General features: G+C 38.7%; 1 protein-coding gene across 19 annotated transcripts in view; it reads right to left on the bottom strand.

Moving 5' to 3' along the window:
• The window catches only part of PHLDB2 (pleckstrin homology like domain family B member 2), a 130,749-nt gene that overhangs the window by 51,432 nt on the left and 61,374 nt on the right, over window positions 1–17,943 (bottom strand). For all 19 annotated transcript variants that reach the window (XM_081234071.1, XM_081234072.1, XM_081234073.1 and 16 more), the window contains 2 exons: window positions 1,658–1,801; window positions 542–679 (listed from right to left, as the gene is read on the bottom strand). In XM_081234071.1, coding sequence (XP_081090197.1) covers window positions 542–679; window positions 1,658–1,801 — 282 coding nt within the window. The remainder of the gene's footprint in view (window positions 1–541; window positions 680–1,657; window positions 1,802–17,943) is intronic.

Below are 17,943 nucleotides of genomic sequence, written 5' to 3'. Positions count from 1 at the left end.
AGCAGTGTGTGAGGATCCCCTGAAAACTGCAGTGCATTTTTCAAAGAGCAGTGCACTTGCATTGAAGCCAATGGCAAGGCGAGACAGATGAAATGCATGGTTCCCATTCATCTTTTTAATAAACAGAAAAATGAAAAGAAATGAGGCAACCATATTTGAATGTGTTTAAGCCACCCTTACAGGGCACTGCCGGAAAGAAGTTCCAAAGTACTAAAATGATTCTTTAAAAACAAAGCAGAATCAGAAGAGCAGAAAGGCTGATTGGAAAAAAGCAATTCACTCAGCTCAAGCAGAATAAGCTGCCATGAATACTGGCTCAAAAACTAAACAGGCTCTACTATCTTAGCATCAGCTGCTCTGCACCTGACAGTTCTTAATTTGCAGCTACTTACCTCATCTTAAGACTTTTTTCCAGTGCTGCTGTCTCTAGGAACATGACACACAAATCCAACACCATGGCAATTCATACAACATTTAAATTCAATCAAATGGAAGCACCATTTTGCCCATAAAATTTGTATCAAATATAATTTTCTTTTACCTTGGTCTTTTCACCAACAATGTTCTTTTCCAGTTCTGCTATTTTCCGATTTAGATGATCCAAAATCTCCTTCTCTTTCATAAGTTCAGTTGTTTCTGATTTTTGTTCTCCATCCAAGAGAGCACATTCCATATCCAACTGAGGACACAAAACAAAGCTCAGAGGTGTTTCACCTTCAGGGAAATTTTCAGCTGCTCCCTTTAGAGGTGCATTTTTAACAGTTACAAATTGCAAAAAGTTTTACCATTATCAGTGAGATTATGGAGCCCAGAAAACACTCCAGAGAACCCACGTGAGACTCAGGATTCCTATATGAGAAAGTGGGGAGGCCAGAATATATTTGCTAACACTAGTTATCTTCTCATTTAATTTTTCTATGATAACCCCTTTTCTGCTTACTTCTCAAGGATATTTTGCCTATTCGCTTAGATTCAAGCTCAAGTGTGAACCATCTTGGGAGCAGCCCCGTCTCTTGTTTGTCCCTAGAGCATGGGAAATGAAAATTATACTCAGCCCAGCACGCAAGCGCTGCATTCCTAGCAATGCCAGCAGGAGGGGCTTCCCGGGGTCTATGCATAAGATAACAGGTGAGCAGTCCCCTTCCACACATGGGCTGATTGCATCATCCGTGAGTACAGACATGCAGATCCTTCTTAGGCAGAGTTAGCTGCTTCTTCTCATTCTATGGAGGTATTAAAAAATTGCCCCTTTCTTTAATTATGTAAATCCCCCCATAGTGCCAAGATGATACCCAACTTATACTTAACATGCTCAGAAAATGTTTGTTGGATTTGAACTTAAACGTCTAAATACATGGTACCTCAGCTGACAGATCTTGAAGCAGCTCAGAAAGCATACACTAGTTAAGACAAAGTCGGTTATATATAATGCACATTAAAAATGGCTTCATATGTTCATCTCATGGGATGAAAAAAAAAACCCAGAAAGAAACATTAAAAAAGGCATTTCTACCCCACATATGTACCCATTTTACACAGCTACAAATTGCTCATGTTGACCTCTATGTATTCTGCCCCCCAATAGGCACTGATATATTTAAGCTAAAGGAAAGAAAGAAAAATGAGAGAGGGTAGTAAGTGAACTTGTGGTTTATACCTCTCTGGAAGATTCCTCCATCTGGTCATTTATATCTTTGATTTTTTGTTCAAATTCCTCGAGGTTGTTCAGAATTGCTATCCGGGACTCTTCCATCGCAGTCAACTCCTGAATCCTTTGTTCTTCACTTATACCCTCTGGGGTCTGTGATTAATCAACACAGAATAGGGCCAGTCACACTTCAATTCCAGAATCCCTCAGTTAATAAACCAGTCACAAGTCTAGCGTTTCAGAGTCTGTGTCTATTTGGATTCTGAAATAAAAGCATCCTTGTGATTGTTTATTTGGAACTCTGCATTTTCCCATAGACCCTCAGTACACAGGGGCTTAGTTTAGCTCCTACAAACCAACTTCAGTGTACAAATTCATGTCCTTTTAAAGCCGAAATAACTAAGAGGTTATACAGAGGAGGAAGTTGTGGTCCACAGAAATTGTCGGGACTTCTCTCAGGTTATAGACAAAGTTCAGCAGAGCAGAGAACTAGAATCTGGACTAGACTTTCAACAACCTCCTCAGGGATGTCTCTTGGGCACACTGCTACCTTCATCATAAGCTCCATACTCTCTCCCGTCTCCAAGTGAGTACATCTCCTACCACAGTCTCTAGAATCTCTGTTGGGTCCCACTGCTAGGGTTATCTACAAATGAGCAAGCACTCTTATTTATTTCCTTTCCAACACAAGGTGGAGAAGAGGGACATGGCATTTGGCCTCACCTCACTGAAATGTTCCCCAAAGTTAACAAGCAGGACAACACAGGCTTTATTACTTTAGTGACCCCCACCAAATGATTTAAAGCTACACACTTAATATTAAGTTAATTCATGTTTCAGTTTTTGCATTAGCACACTACTTATCAGTCTTTATCCTATGTAATGATTAAAACACTAACTGGGCCAATGTACTTTTGTGACATGAAATAGGATACTGGCCATTATTCATAAAATTATTTCTGAGATCCTTAACAAGGAATGAGAAAGTCAGGAAAGAAATTAAGTGAGAGAGGGCATACTTATACCCCAAACAGAGTTATGACAAATGCCCAGGAAAGAAAGGAACATTTAGATGATACACACAGCCAAAATATGACTACCAATTATTTTAAGAAGAGAATACAGTGAATTGAAAACAGCTTCTTCTCTTAAGAATTTCAGGTTAGTTGTTTTGGATATCACCTCGTGGAGACCAGTCTTTCTGTAAGTGAAGGGGAACCCGTATTGGTATATTATTTATTTAATTTTATCTCTCTTTGAAAAAGAAGTAATTTCTTTATACCAGTAAGTCAATAATTATATAATTTCACAATTGGAAATTGGAAACAGCAGCATAGTTAAGTAAATTATTGAACATTACTCACTAACCACTGAAAAGAATATTCAAATTAACTAAAGAAACCATTAACATTTTGTGTTCCTTACTAAGTTCTTTTAGTGTCTAACAATCCTAAAAATTACTGTAATACGATAGGCATATGTTGGGTTCTTTATTCTTTATTCTTTACCCTACTTCGCTGCTCCTGAAGATTAAACCATTGAGAAGTCAAGTATCTCAGGTTGACTAGAACGAAGGTATGCAGGCCTTCCAAGCCTTGACATTTAGCTTTTTTTGTTTGTTTGTTTGTTTGTTTGTTGACATTTAGCTTTTAAATTGTCATCTTAATTCCAGTATCTTATGAACTAGTAAAACAACTGCTGACCTTTCTTCACATACAATGAATCTCATTGTCCTAATGCTTGGGTGCCTGTTTTAGGGCATGAGGAATGCCTACAACAGTGAATGGCATTCCTAAATCACTGACAAGTAATCCTAGCAGGAAAGCTTCAAGAAGGCCAGTATCCTGTCGGGTCAACATTTCATATTAGGTTTCAACTTCGAAATACTTCTCTCATTGGTGGAAGCAAAGCATCAAAAGAAAACAAAAACTGAACAATCTGCAAAACTATAAAGATAGATAATAGTGGCAATTATAAGAATCTGTACAGCTCAAAGTTTCTAGAAAATTTATCACAATAGGTATGTTTAATAATAAACAACTTGAGAGTCTGTAGCAATAAATGTTATCTAGGTAATGACTGTTTTTTATTGTTAAGTTGTTTATAAAAAGCAAAATCTTCAAGAGGCATTCTAAACTCTGGTTTGTAATAGACTGGGATGACGATACTGTAATATCATTTATATCCAAATAAAAAAACAATAGAGAGCCAAGGGTGTGGTAGCCACTGAATAGCTTTAGTTTATGGTGACAGAGAAAAGTGAAATTTTGATCTATCCGGGTTTTTTTTTTTAAATAGTAATGTATAGGGTGCTACTGAGAGTGACGTGTTTTAATGAAAGCACATATATGTGCACCCCCAAATATACTGTCTTTGAGGTAACTTGATACACACACACACAGAAAGGGGAGACAGTAGGGACAAGACAGTTTGCATCAACCTTTTTTCTTTTTCTTTGCAGATTTCTTCTTAGAAACCTCTTGCGACCAGAGAAATTTACGAGTGTGAGGGCTTTCCACTGCAGACAGAATGATTACTCAAGAAGAGTGGAAAAGTTTTCATCACGAGGGAAAAAAACATTTTTTGGCAAATACATGAGGTGATGGATGTTAACTAAATTTATTGCAGGAATCATTTTGCAAAATATGTAAGTCAAGTCATTAGGTTGTATCCCTTAAATTTATACAGTGCTGTATGTCAATTATATCTCAGTAAAACTGCAAGGGAAAAAAAAAAGAGAAGAGTGAGCTATTCTTGGCTTTCACCTCAGGTGGTGGTAGACAGGTTCATAAAAGCCAATTAAAATGAGTGTATTTCCAAGGTCATCTACATCTTTAAGTCTTAGGTAAAGCAAAGTCTAGAATGGTAAATCTCAGGCTTCCTAAATATCATTAACATCTTTGTTTCATTAAACCAGCTTAGAGTGTTTTTCACATTCCTCTCTTCTCCATTAATCCTACGAACACTGTACTTTGTTAAGTAACTAATCCAGTGTGCAGATTACTCAAAGAGGAAGAGCATCTAAAACAAATAATCAGGATGTCTTTTTCTTTTTTAAGATTCTTCCATCTTCTGTCTCGAGGTAACATATGTCTTTCTTCAAAGAGTAATAAATGAAAAACCCATTGCCTCTTAGCTGCACTCTGTCTAAGCTGCCGTGTGGTACCCAGAGGTGCCCTTGATGTTCCCTGTGTCTAAAGGAGGCACAGTCTTCTATGGCATGCCACAGGGGAGCTGCTCCAAGCTTCAAAGGCCTCCTATTTCACAAAAGCATACTGGAGCAATGAAAAACATCTGTCATGATCCGCTCATTTACACCCAACAGCTTTCTTGTCAAAGCCCTCTTCAGGAGGAAACCTGTTTCCCAAAAGTTAGTCCTTAGAGCACACAGCTCACCACTTCAGCAAAAGTCTGGCAGATCTCTGTGAAGGAAGAAAGGGAAAGAATTTAAGACAAAAAGGCAGTGCAGGAAGCCCAATAGCTGATGACAACAGCTCAGATGTTCAAATGATGGGTCACTTACTTTGCCTGAAACCAACAACTTTTGATTTCTACCCCAGATCCTAGTTTCTAACAGTTGCAACTTTCTGGCAAGAGGGGCAGATGTCCTGTCAGAATTACTCTCTCTTGAGAATAAGTAAGGTAAACCTAGTCATTAGAAGAAAGAAGAATTGAACAGTCCAGAGTCCTGATGAATACAATGGGAGAACTCCATAGGTAGATAAGGATTTCTGACTAGGAACATTCAGTCAGAAAGTCTTGTTGCAGCCAAACAAACAAAAATAAAAACAAAGACACAAATTTCCCTGAATAATACTCCCTGTGATAAACTAGCTGCAGAATTTAGTATGATAACATCTTTCTCTTAAAGAATTAGTATGTGGAGCTTCCCTGATGGTGCAGTGGTTGAGAGTCTGCCTGCCGATGCAGGGGACACGGGCTCGTGCCCCAGTCCGGGAAGATCCCACATGCTGTGGAGCGGCTGGGCCCGTGAGCCATGGCCGCTGAGCGTGCGCGTCTGGAGCCTTGCTCCGCAACGGGAGAGGGCACAACAGTGAGAGGCCCACGTACAGAAAGAAAAATAAAATAAAAGAATCAGTATGTGTCCTCTTATAACAAAAATCTAATTAATGTACCTTTTTAAATTTTTGGCTCTTCGGGCATGACTGCCAAGAAATTTAATGGTCAGAGTTACTTAAATAAATTAATAAATCGAATTTATCTTTCAATAAATAAATTCTTGTGACTATGGTACCTGCTTTTTCTCTTATTTACTATTTTTGGTGTTCAGACTTTATTCTAATAAAATTGATGTCTTTTATTGTAAGGTCTCTTAAATCCTTTCTAGAAAACAGGTAGGGGAATAATTTTTTTTCATTTCATAGAAAAAAACTTTCTTAACCTGTGTGAAAAATATAGCACCAAGAGATCTTCCCTGAACTCCTTTTAAGAAATCCTCAAATTTGGAAGACGCTTTTAGATCAGCAAACAACTGGAAAACTAAGTAATGATTATGACTACATATAAATGGTCTATACATTGAAAAAAATCATTAATAAACCCAAGGGGAAGACAAATCATGATAAAAGACTAATTTCCTTACCACAAATAGCTCCTACTACTGAGTAAAAACAAGACATAACATTTTTTAAAAATGGGTGAAGAGGAAGACAAGGGAGATCAAGGTGGCAGAGCAGGAGGACGCTGAGCTCACCTCCCTGATGAACAAATCAAGAATACATCTAGTGGGAAGACATGGAGTTCGCATCTCCCCACAACTAGAGCACCTGCCGGTTGCTGGTGGAGGATCTCAACGCCCAAGGAGATGGGAGGAACACCTGAGCAACTGGGTAGGACATGGGGGGAGTGAGGGGGGAGGAGAAGTGGAGGCTGGACAGGACCGGTGCCCCTGAGGGGTGGCTGGGAGGGGGGACAGGTTCCCACTCCTGGAGGGACCCTCAGGGGCTTGGAGGATCAGGGGGAACACACCCAGTGTTTCCCCAGCCCAGTCGGGCCCCAGGAAGCCTGCGGGGCTCTTGAGCCAGTTCCTCCACCTTCTGAGGCCCCCTCTAGGCTGCGTTGGTCCTAGTGGGGTAGGAGGGAAGTGGAGGGAGAAGAGGAGAGGCGGATGGGAGGGGGCCTCAGGGATCAGAGGACCAGGGGAGGCACAGAAGGCGTTTCCCCCACCCTCTCAGCCTCAGGAAGCCTGTTGGGCTCCCAGTCCTGGTCCTCTATTCTCCGAGGCCCCCTCCAGTGTTGTGGGCCCTAGGGCCGTGGGAGGGAGGGAGGAGGGGGAAAGAGGAGGAGAGGCAGTCGGGGAGGGGCCATCTGGGATCAGGAGGATCAGGGGAGGCACAGAGAGCATTTCCCCCACCATCTCAGCCACAGGAAGCCTGTTGGGGTTCCAGGTCTGGTCCCCTGCCTTCTGGGGCCCCCTCCTGCTGCGTGACTCCTAGGGGCATAGGAGGGAGAGGGAGAAGAAGAGAGGCCAATGGGGAGGGGCCCTCCAGTATTGGAGGATGAGGGGGGAATGTGCCTAGTGTTACCCCTGCTTACTCAGGCACAGTAAGCCTGCTGTGGTCCTAGACCTGGCCTTACAACCTCCAAGGCCAGAGGCACTCCTGGGACCCTCCTGCTGAGCCTAAGCCCACCCCTCCCCAGGGCCTTTTCGGGCCCTGTGGGTCTTAAGCATATGTCCTGCCCACTGCCTAAACCTCGCCCCCCACAGCTAAGGCCTTTTCCGGCTTTTTTTTTTTCTCTTCTTTTTTACTATTGTGCTCTGTTTTACATTCCAGTTGTTGTTTCACCTATATTTATTTTTTCATTCTTTCTAACATATTTGTTACTTTTCTAATCTTATTTTACTTTTTATTCTTTGTTACTGTTCTCCTTTTTTTCTTTGTGCTTTTTTTTTTTCCTGCCCCACTCAGGTTGCAGGATCTTGGTTCATGAGCTGGGGGTAGGGCCAGAGCTCCAGCAGTGGGAGCTCTGAGTATAAACCACTGGACTAACAGAGAGACTCAGACCCCAGGGAATATTCATCTGAATGAGGTCTCCCAGAAGTCCTCATCTTGGCACCAAGACTCAGTTCTGCCTAACAGCCTACAAACTCAGTGCTGGAAGCCTCAGGCCAAACAACCAGTAAGACAGGAACACAATCCTATCCCTCAAAAAAAAAAAAAAAAAAAAAGAGACGACAAAAAAAATATGTCACAGATGATGGAACAAGGTAAAAACCTACAAAACCAAATAAATGAAGAGAAAAGAGGCAACCTACCTGAAAAAGAATTCAGAGTAATGATAGTAAAGATGATCCAGAATCTCAGAAATAGAATGGAGGCACGGATTGAGAAAATATAAGAAATGTTTAACAAAGATCTAGAAGAAATAAAGAACAAACAAAGAGTGATGAACAACACAATAACTGAAATGAAAAATACACTAGAAGGAATCAATAACAGAATAACTGAGGCAGAAAAACGAATAAGTGAACTGGAAGACAAACTGCTGGAAATAACTGCTGAGGAGCAGAATAAAGAAAAAAAGAATGAAAAGAATTGAAGACAATCTCAGAGACCTCTGGGACAACATTTAATGCACCAACATTCAAATTATAGGGTCCCAGAAGAAGAAGAGAAAAAGAAAGGGTCTGAGAAAATATTTGAAGAGATTATAGTGGAAAACTTCCCTAACATGGGAAAGGAAATAGTCAACCAACTCCAGGAAGCACAGAGAGTCCCATACAGGATAAACCCTAGGAGAAAAATATCAAGACACATATTAATCAAACAAAAAAAATTAAATTCAAAGAAAAAATATTAAAAACATCAAGGGAAAAGCAAAAAATAACAAAGGAATCCTCATAAGGTTATCAGCTGATTTTTCAGCAGAAACTCTGCAGGCCAGAAGGAAGTGGCAGGATATACTTTAAGTGATGAAAGAGAAAAACCTACATCCCAGATGACTCTACCCAGCAAAGATCTCATTCAGATTCGATGGAGAAATCAAAAGCTTTTCAGACAAGCAAAAGCTAAGAGAATTCAGCACCACAAAACCAGCTTTACACCAAATGCTAAAGGAACTTCTCTAGGCAGGAAACACAAGAGAAGAAAAAGACCCACAGAAACAAACCCAAAACAATTAAGAAAATGGTAATAGGAACATACTATCGATAATAACCTTGAATGTAAATGGATTAAATGCTCCAAACAAAAGACACAGACTGGATGAATGGATACAAAAACAAGACCCATATATATGCTGTCTACAAGAGACCCACTTCAAACCTAGGGACACTTACAGACTGAAAGTGAGGGGATGGAAAAAGATATTCCATGCAAATGGAAATCATAAGAAAGCTGGAGTAGCAATTCTCATATCAGACAAAATAGACTTTAAAATAAAGACTATTACAAGAGACAAAGAAGGACACTACTTAATGATCAAGGGATCACTACAAGAAGAAGACATAACAATTATATATATTTATGTATCCAACATAGGAGCACCTCAATACATAAGGCAAATACTAACAGCCGTAAAAGGGGAAATTGACAGTAACACAGTAATAGTAGGGGACTTTAATACCTCACTTACACCAATAGACAGAACATCAAAACAGAAAATGAAAGGAAACACAAGCTTTAAAGACACAATAGACCAGATAGGTTTAATCAATATTTATAAGACACTCCATCTGCAAAAAACAGAATACACTTTCTTCTCAAGTGCACACAGAACATACTCAAGGATAGATCACATCTTGAGTCACAAATCAAGCCTTGGAAAATTTAAGAAAATTGAAATCATATCAAGCATCTTTTCTGACCACAGTGCTATGAGATTGGAAATCAATTAGAGGAAAAAAACTGTAAAAAACACAAATACATGGAGGCTAACAGTGCTCTACTAAATAAGCAAGAGATCGCTGAAGAAATCAAAGAAGACATTAAAAAATACATAGAAACAAATGACAACAAAATCATGATGACCCAAAACCTATGTGACGCAGCAAAAGCAGTTCTAAGAGGGACGTTTATAGCCATTCAATCTCACCTTAAGAAGCAAGAAAAATCTCAAATAAACAATCTAACCTTACACCTAAAGCAACTAGAGAAAGAAGAACAAAGAAACCCCAAAGTCAGTAGAAGGCAAGAAATCATAAAGATCAAAGCAGAAATAAATGAAATAGAAACAAAGAAAACAATAGCAAAGATCAATAAAACTAAAAGTTGGTTCTTTGAGAAGATAAACAAAATTGATAAACCTTTAGTCAGACACATCATGAAATAAAGGGAGAGGACTCAAATCAATAAAATTAGAAATGAAAAGGGAGAAATCACAACTGACACTGTAGAAATACAAAGGATTACAAGAGACTACTACAAACAACTCTATGCCAATAAAATGGACAATAAAATGGACAACCACAAGGAAAAGGACAAACTCTTGGAAAGGTACAATTTTCGAAGACTGAACCTGGAAGAATTAGAAAATATAAACAGACCTATCACAAGTAATGAAATTGCAACTGTAACTAAAAATCTCCCAACAAACAAAAGTCCAGGACCAGATAGCTTCACAGGCAAATTCCATCACACATTTAGAGAAGAGCTAACACCTATCCTTCTCAAACTCTTCCAAAAAATTGCTGAGGGAGGAACACTCCCAAATTCGTTCTATGAGGCCACCATCACTCTTATACCAAAACCAGACAAAGGTATCACAAAAAAAGAAAATTTCAGACCAATATCACTGATGAACACAGATACAAAAATCCTGAACAAAATACTACCAAACAGAATCCAACAACACATTGAAAGACTCATACACCATGATCAAGTGGGATTTATCCCAGGAATGCAAGGATTCTTCAATATACGCAAATCAATCAGTGTGAAACACCATATTAACAAATTAAGGAATAAAAACCATATGATCATCTCAATAGATTCAGAAAAAGCTTTTGACAAAATTCAACACCAATTTATGATAAAAATTCTCCAGAAAATGGGCATAGAGGGAACCTACCTCAACATAATAAAAGTCATATATGACACACCCAAAGCAAACATCATTCTCAATGGTTAAAAACTGAAAGCATTTCCATTAAGATCAGGAACAAGACAAGGATGGTCACTCTCACCACTTTTATTCAACATAGTTTTGGAAGTCTTAGCCATGGCAATCAGAGAAGAAAAAGAACTAAAAGGAATACAAACTGGAAAAGAAGTAAAACTGTCACTGTTTGCAGATGACATGATATTATACATAGAAAATCCTAAAGATGCCACTAGAAAACTACTAGAACTAATCTATGAATTTGGTAAAGTTGCAGGATACAAAATTAATGTACAGAAATCTCTGGCATTCCTATACACTAACAAAAAAAACCCAGAAAGACAAATTAAGGAAACAATCTTATTTACCATCTCAACAAAAAGCATAAAATACCTAGGAATAAACCTGCCTAAGGAGGCAAAAGACTTGTACTCAGAAAACTATAAAACACTGATGAAAGAAATCAAAGATGATATAAACAGATGGAGATATATACCATGTTCTTGGATTGGAAGAATCAACATTGTGAAAATGACTATACTACTCAAAGCAATCTACATATTCAATGAAATCCCAATCAAAACACCAATGGCATTCTTCACAGAATTAGAACAAAAAGTGTTACAATTTGTATGGAAACACAAAAGACCCCGAATAGCCAAAGCAATCTTGAGAAAGAAAAATGCAGCTGGAGGAATCAGGCTCCCTGACTTCAAACTGTATTACAAACCTACAGTAATCAACACAGTATGGTACTGGCACAAAAACAGAAATATAGATCAATGGTACAGGATAGAAAGCCCAGAGATAAAGCCACACAAATATGGTCACCTAATTTATGACAAAGGAGGCAAGAACATACAATGGAGAAAAACAGCCTCTTCAATAAGTGGTGCTTAGAAAACTGGACAGCTACATGTAAAAGAATGAAACTAGAACACTGCCTAATACCATACACAAAAATAAACTCCAAATGGATTAAAGACCTAAATGTAAGACCAGACACTATAAAACTCTTAGTGGAAAACATAGGCAGAATGCTCTTTGACATAAACCACAGAAGGATCTTTTTTGACCCACCTCCTAGAGTAATGAAAATAAAACAAAAATAAACAAATGGGACCTAATGAAACTTAAAAGCTTTTTCACAGCAAAGGAAACCATAAACAAGACGAAAAGACAACCCTCAGAATGGGAGAGAATATTTGCAAATGAAGCAATGGACAAAGGATTAATCTCCAAAATATACAAACAACTCATGGAGCTCAATATCAAAAAAAACCAAACAACCTAATTAAAAAATGGGCAGAAGACCTAAATAGACATTTCACCAAAAAAGATATACAGATGGCCAAGAGGCATATGAAAAGATGCTCAACATCACTAATTATCAGAGAAATGCAAATTGAAACTACAATGAGGTATCACCTCACACTGGTTAGAATGGGTATCATCAGAAAATCTACAAACAACAAATGCTGGAGAGGGTATGGAGTAAAGTGAACCCTTTTGCACTGTTGGTGGGAATGTAAATTGAAACAGCCACTGGAGAACAGTATGGAAGTTCCTTAAAAAACTAAAAATAGAACTACCACATGACCTAGCAATCCCACTACTGGGAATATACCCTGAAAAAGCTAATTCAAAAGGATACATGTACCCCAATGTTCATTGCAGCACTATTTACAATAGTCAGGACATGGAAGCAACCTAAATGTCAATCGGTAGATGAATGGATAAAGATGGAATGGAATATTACTCAGCCATGAAAAGGAACAAAATTGGGTCATTTATAGAGATGTGGTGGACCTAGAGTCTGTCATACAGAGTGAAATAAGCCAGAAAGAGAATAACAAATATCGTATATTAACACATATATGTGGAATCTAGAAAAATGGTATTGATGAACCTATTTGCAGGGCAGGAATAGAGACGTAGATGTAGAGAACGGACATGTGGACACTGAAGGGGATGGGGAGGGTGGGACAAACTGGGAGATTAGGTTTGACATAAATACACTATCATGTGTAAAATAGCTAGCTAGTGGGAACCTGCTGTATAGAGCGGGGAGCTCAGCTTGGTGCTCTGTGATTACCTATAGATGGGTGGGATGAAGGGATGGGAGGGAGGTCCAAGAGGGAGGGGATGTAGGTATGCATGTAGCTGATTTGTTTCATTTTGTAGCAGAAACTGACACAACACTGTGAAGTAATTTTACTCCAATAAAAAATAAAAGAATACATCTAAATGTGGAGCAACTCTTGCTGGACACAAACAGGAGTCTTCAAGAAAGGCTCTTCTACAAACAAGGCTGTAAAGATCCACATGGCATCGGGTAGGAAGAGTGTAGAAGCAATCAGGCAAGACCCACACATTTAGCAGGACACAGAGGAGAAGGGAGATATGATGGGTTCAGAGATCCTCCCTGCAGAGTTAGGGGTTTGAACCACATATTGGGCACACCAGCCCTGGGGTCCAACACAAGGAAGACAAGTCCCCTTAGCTGGTTTGAAGATCAGTGGGACTTAGAGGAGGGTTGTAAGAAGCCGAGACTCTGCTCATAAAGAGCAGGTGCACATGCTTGCCTACTCTAGGGAACAAGGGGGAGGAAGCAGATTTAAAACTGTGTGGGGCTCTGGCTGATTTCCCACAACTGCTCCTGTCTACAGCAAGTGCCTGATCCAGCTGCTCTTGCTCCTATGCAGCTCTCTACTAGGACAGAGGTGCTTTAGGGGGTTGGGGGCAGTGAACACTTAAAGGAAATGAACCAGCTTGGACCTGACCCTCAGGGCTTCTGTTCCATCACCTTGAGCTCTGATCACACCCAGATAGGGCTGTGACAGCCACTGAGCATAGGAGAAGCCAGCTTGCATCTGGCTCTGGCTCTAGTCCCTCCATCTCCAGCCCTACCTCTCACCAAGGTGATAGCTGCCTGCACACCCCAGGAGAAGATGTGACCCATGCTCACTTCAGATTCAGCTTTCCCACCAAAGCCACTGGGTACATGCAAACTGCACAGGGACCCTCCCATGCAAGGGTACTCCTTCAAGACAGGGAAAGGTAACTATTTCACCTAATTTCATAGAGAAAGAGAAAGTTAAACAAAATGGGAAGACAGAAGAAATTGTTTCAAATGAAAGATCAGAGAAATAAACCTGAAGAAAACCCTAATGAAACAGAGATAAATAACTTACCAGATAAAGGGTTCAGAGCATTAGTAATAAGAATGCTAACTAAACTTGGTTAAAAAAAAATTTGGGGCTTCCCTGGTGGCGCAGTGGTTGGGAGTCCGCCTGCCGATGCAGGGGACACGGGTTCGTGTCCCGGTCTGGGAGGATCCCACATGCCGCGGAGTGGCTGGGTCCGTGAGCCATGGCCGCTGAGCCTTGCGCATCCGGAGCCTGTGCTCCGCAACGGGAGAGGCCACAGCAGTGAGAGGCCCGCGTACCACAAAAAAAAAAAAAAAAAAAAAAAAAAATTTGATGAACACAGGAAGAATTTTAACAAGGAACCAGAAAATATTAAAAAAAGAAAAAGAAAAACCAAACGGAGCTCAAAAATACAATAACTGAAATGGAAAATACACTAGAAGGAATTAATAGCAGATTAGGTGATACAGAAGAACACATAAGCAATCTGGAAGAGAGAATAATGAAATCACCCAATCAGAACAGCAAAAAGAAAAACGAATTTTAAAAAATGATAAGGGACCTCTGGGACAACATCAAGTGTTATAACATTCACATTATAGGGGTCCCAGAGGGTGAAAAGAGACAGAAAGGGATAGAAAATGTATTTGATGAAATTATGGCTGAAAAGTTCCTGAAGTTGAAGAAGGAAACAGATTTCTAGTACAGGAAGCACAGGTAGTCCCAAACAAATGAACCTAAAGAGACCCACATTGAGACATATCATAATTAAAATGGCAAAGGCTAGAGATAAAAAGAGAATTTTAAAGGCAGCAAAAGAAAAACAGAGTCACGTACAAGGGAATCCCTATAAGGCTATCAGCTGACTTTTCTGCGGGAACTTTGCAGGCCAGAAGGAAGCAACATGATATATTCAAAATCTTGAAAGGGAAAAACCTGCAACCTAGGATACTCTATCCAACAAGGTTATCATTCAGAATTGAAGGAAAGATGAATTTCTCTGACAAGCAAAAACTAAAAGTTCATCAATACTAAAGTGACCCTAAAAGAAAAAGGTCTCTTTAAGTGGAAAAGAAAAGGCTACAACAAGAAGCGAGAATTTATAAGAAAGGAAAAATCCCACAGGTATAGGCAAATATACAGTAGAGGCTGTGGATCAGTCACTTAAATAAGTGAGCATGAAGACTGAAAGACATAGATTGTAAAATCAACTATAACTACAATAAACAGTTAAGGGATATGCATGAAGATGTAAAATATGGCAACAAAAACACAAAACATGGGGAAAGGGAGTAAAAATGTAGATCTTTTAGAATGTGTTTGAACTTAAGTGATTATCAGTTTAAAACAAGTAGATATAGCTATAGGTCAATACATGAACACCATGGTAACCACAAATCAAAAGTCTACAATAGATACACAAAAACTAAAGAGAAAAGAACACAAGCATACTACTAAAGAAAATCATCAGACCACAAGGGAACAAACTAAAAGAAGAGAAAAAAGCAGAACTACAATAACAACCAGTAAATAAGTAAGAAAATGGCAATAACTACACACCATAATCAAGTAGGATTTATTCCAGTGATGCAAAGATGGTTCAATATCTGCAAATCAACCAATGTGATATACCACGGTAACAAAACAAAGGATAAAAATCATATTATCATCTCAATAGACACAGAAAAAGAATTTGACAAAAATTCAACATGTATTCATGATAAACTCTCATCAAAGCTGATACAAAGGGAACAGATCTCAACATAATAAAGGCCGTTTATGACAAACACACAGCTAACATACTCAATCGTGAAAAGTTGAAAGATTTTCCTCTACAATCAGGAACAAGACAAGGATGCCCACTCACAGAACATCTATTTAACATAGTATTAGAAGCCCTAACCACAGCAAGCAGACAAGAAAAAGAAATAAAAAGGCATCCAAGTTGGAACAGAATAAGTTAAACTGTCACTATTTGCAGATGACATGACAATATACACAAAACCCTAAAGTCTCCACCAAAATTTAATTGGATTCCCCCACCGCCCCCAAAATGGGACCTAATTAAACTTAAAAGCTTTTGCACAGCAAAAGAAACCATCAACAAAATGAAAAGACAACCTACTGAATGGGAGAAAATATTTGCAATGATATGACCAATAAGGAGTTAATATTCAAAATATACAGCTCATATAAGTCAATATCAGAAAAACAACTCAATTAAAAAATGGGCAGAAGACCTAAATAGACATTTTTTCAAAAAAGACATACAGATGGCAAACAGGCACATGAAAATATGCTCAAATATGCTCAACATTGCTAGTCATCAGAAAAATGCAAATCATAACCACAGTGAGATATCACCTCACACCTGTCAGAAAACAACAAAAAGTCCACAAATAACAAGTATTGGGAAGAATGTGGAGCAAAGAGAACCCTAATACACTGTTGGTGAGAATGTAAACTGGTAGAGTCACTATGGAAAACAGTATGGAGGTTCCCCAAAAAAGCTAAAAACAGAACTACCATATGATCCAGCAGCTCCAATCCTGAATATATATCTGAAGAAAACAAAAAACAGTAGTTTGAAAAGATATATGCACCCCAATGTTCATAGCAGCATTATTTACAATAGCCAAGAAATGGAAGCAACCTAAGTGTCCAACAACAAATGAATTGATAAAGAGGATGTGGTATATATAGGCAATGAAATACTATTCGGTCATAAAAAAGAATGAAATTTTCCCATCTGCAACAACATAGATGGACCTGGAGGATATCATGCTTAGGGAAATAAGTAAGTCAGAGAAAGACAAATGCTGTATATTAGCACTTACATGTGGAACCTAAAATAAAAATACCAAACAAATGTAACAAAACAGAAACAGACTAACAGATATAGAGAACAAGCTAGTGGTTACCAACGGGGAAAGGGATGGAAGAGGGGTAAGACAGGGGTCGGGGATTAAGAGGTACAAACAACTATGTATAAAATAAATAAGATCTAAGGATAGATTGTCCAATGCAGGGAATACTGCCAATATTTTATAACAACTTTAAATGGAGTACAATCTATAAAAATATTTTTTTTATTAATTTATTTTTTTTTATTTTTGCTCTGTTGGGTCTTCGTTTCTGTGCGAGGGCTTTCTCTAGTTGTGGCGAGCGGGGGCCACTCTTCATCGCGGTGTGCAGGCCTCTCACTATCGCGGCCTCTCTTGTTGCGGAGCACAGGCTCCAGACGCGCAGGCTCAGTAGTTGTGGCTCACGGGCCTAGTTGCTCCGCGGCATGTGGGATCCTCCCAGACCAGGGCTCGAACCCGTGTCCCCTGCATTAGCAGGCAGATTCTCAACCACTGTGCCACCAGGGAAGCCCTCTATAAAAATATTGAATCACTATTTTGTACACCTGAAACTAATATAATATTGGAAATCAACAATACTTTAATTTTTAAAAGTTAAATAAATAATAAATAAAGGTGTCCTAAAGACAAAAAAAATGGGTGAAGAACATGAGTGTCTCAAAATACAAATGAACAACTAAAAATATGAAAAGATGTCCAATTTTATGCATAAAGGCAAGAAAATTAAAACATCATTAACTTAGCATATTAAAAATTTTTGATAATATATAACTTTGGCAAGTGTACGAATAACAAGGTGCATGGATAAACTCTTACTCAGTGTCATCTGGAAATACACATTCTTTTGAGAGTATAATTTGGGAATATTGATTAAAATGAATAATATACAAACTCTTTGACCTACCAATTCCACTTTTAGTAAGTGATCCTACAGACACATTTGCACAATTGTGCTAATATGTATTTTCCAGAATATTTGTTGCATATATATTTTGTTGATAAAATACTGGAAACAATTTAAATAGGATTTCCAAACAATAAAATACTAGTCAACCAAAGAATGAGGCAGAACTGTGTATAGTAATATGCAAAGATGCTCCAGACATTCAGTGAGGGAAAAAAAAATCGTACAGAACACTATACTTGTATATATGTATGTCTATGCTTATAATACATGGCCATATATGCACAGAGATATTGGGAAGACATGTAAGACACTGTG

The sequence above is a fragment of the Mesoplodon bidens genome (genome assembly GCF_964165515.1).
Source record: "Mesoplodon bidens genome assembly, chromosome: 5".
Classification (NCBI taxonomy): Eukaryota; Metazoa; Chordata; class Mammalia; order Artiodactyla; family Ziphiidae; genus Mesoplodon; species Mesoplodon bidens.
The sequence above is the reverse complement of the archived record's forward strand: the minus strand, read 5'-3'. Positions and strand labels throughout refer to the sequence as shown.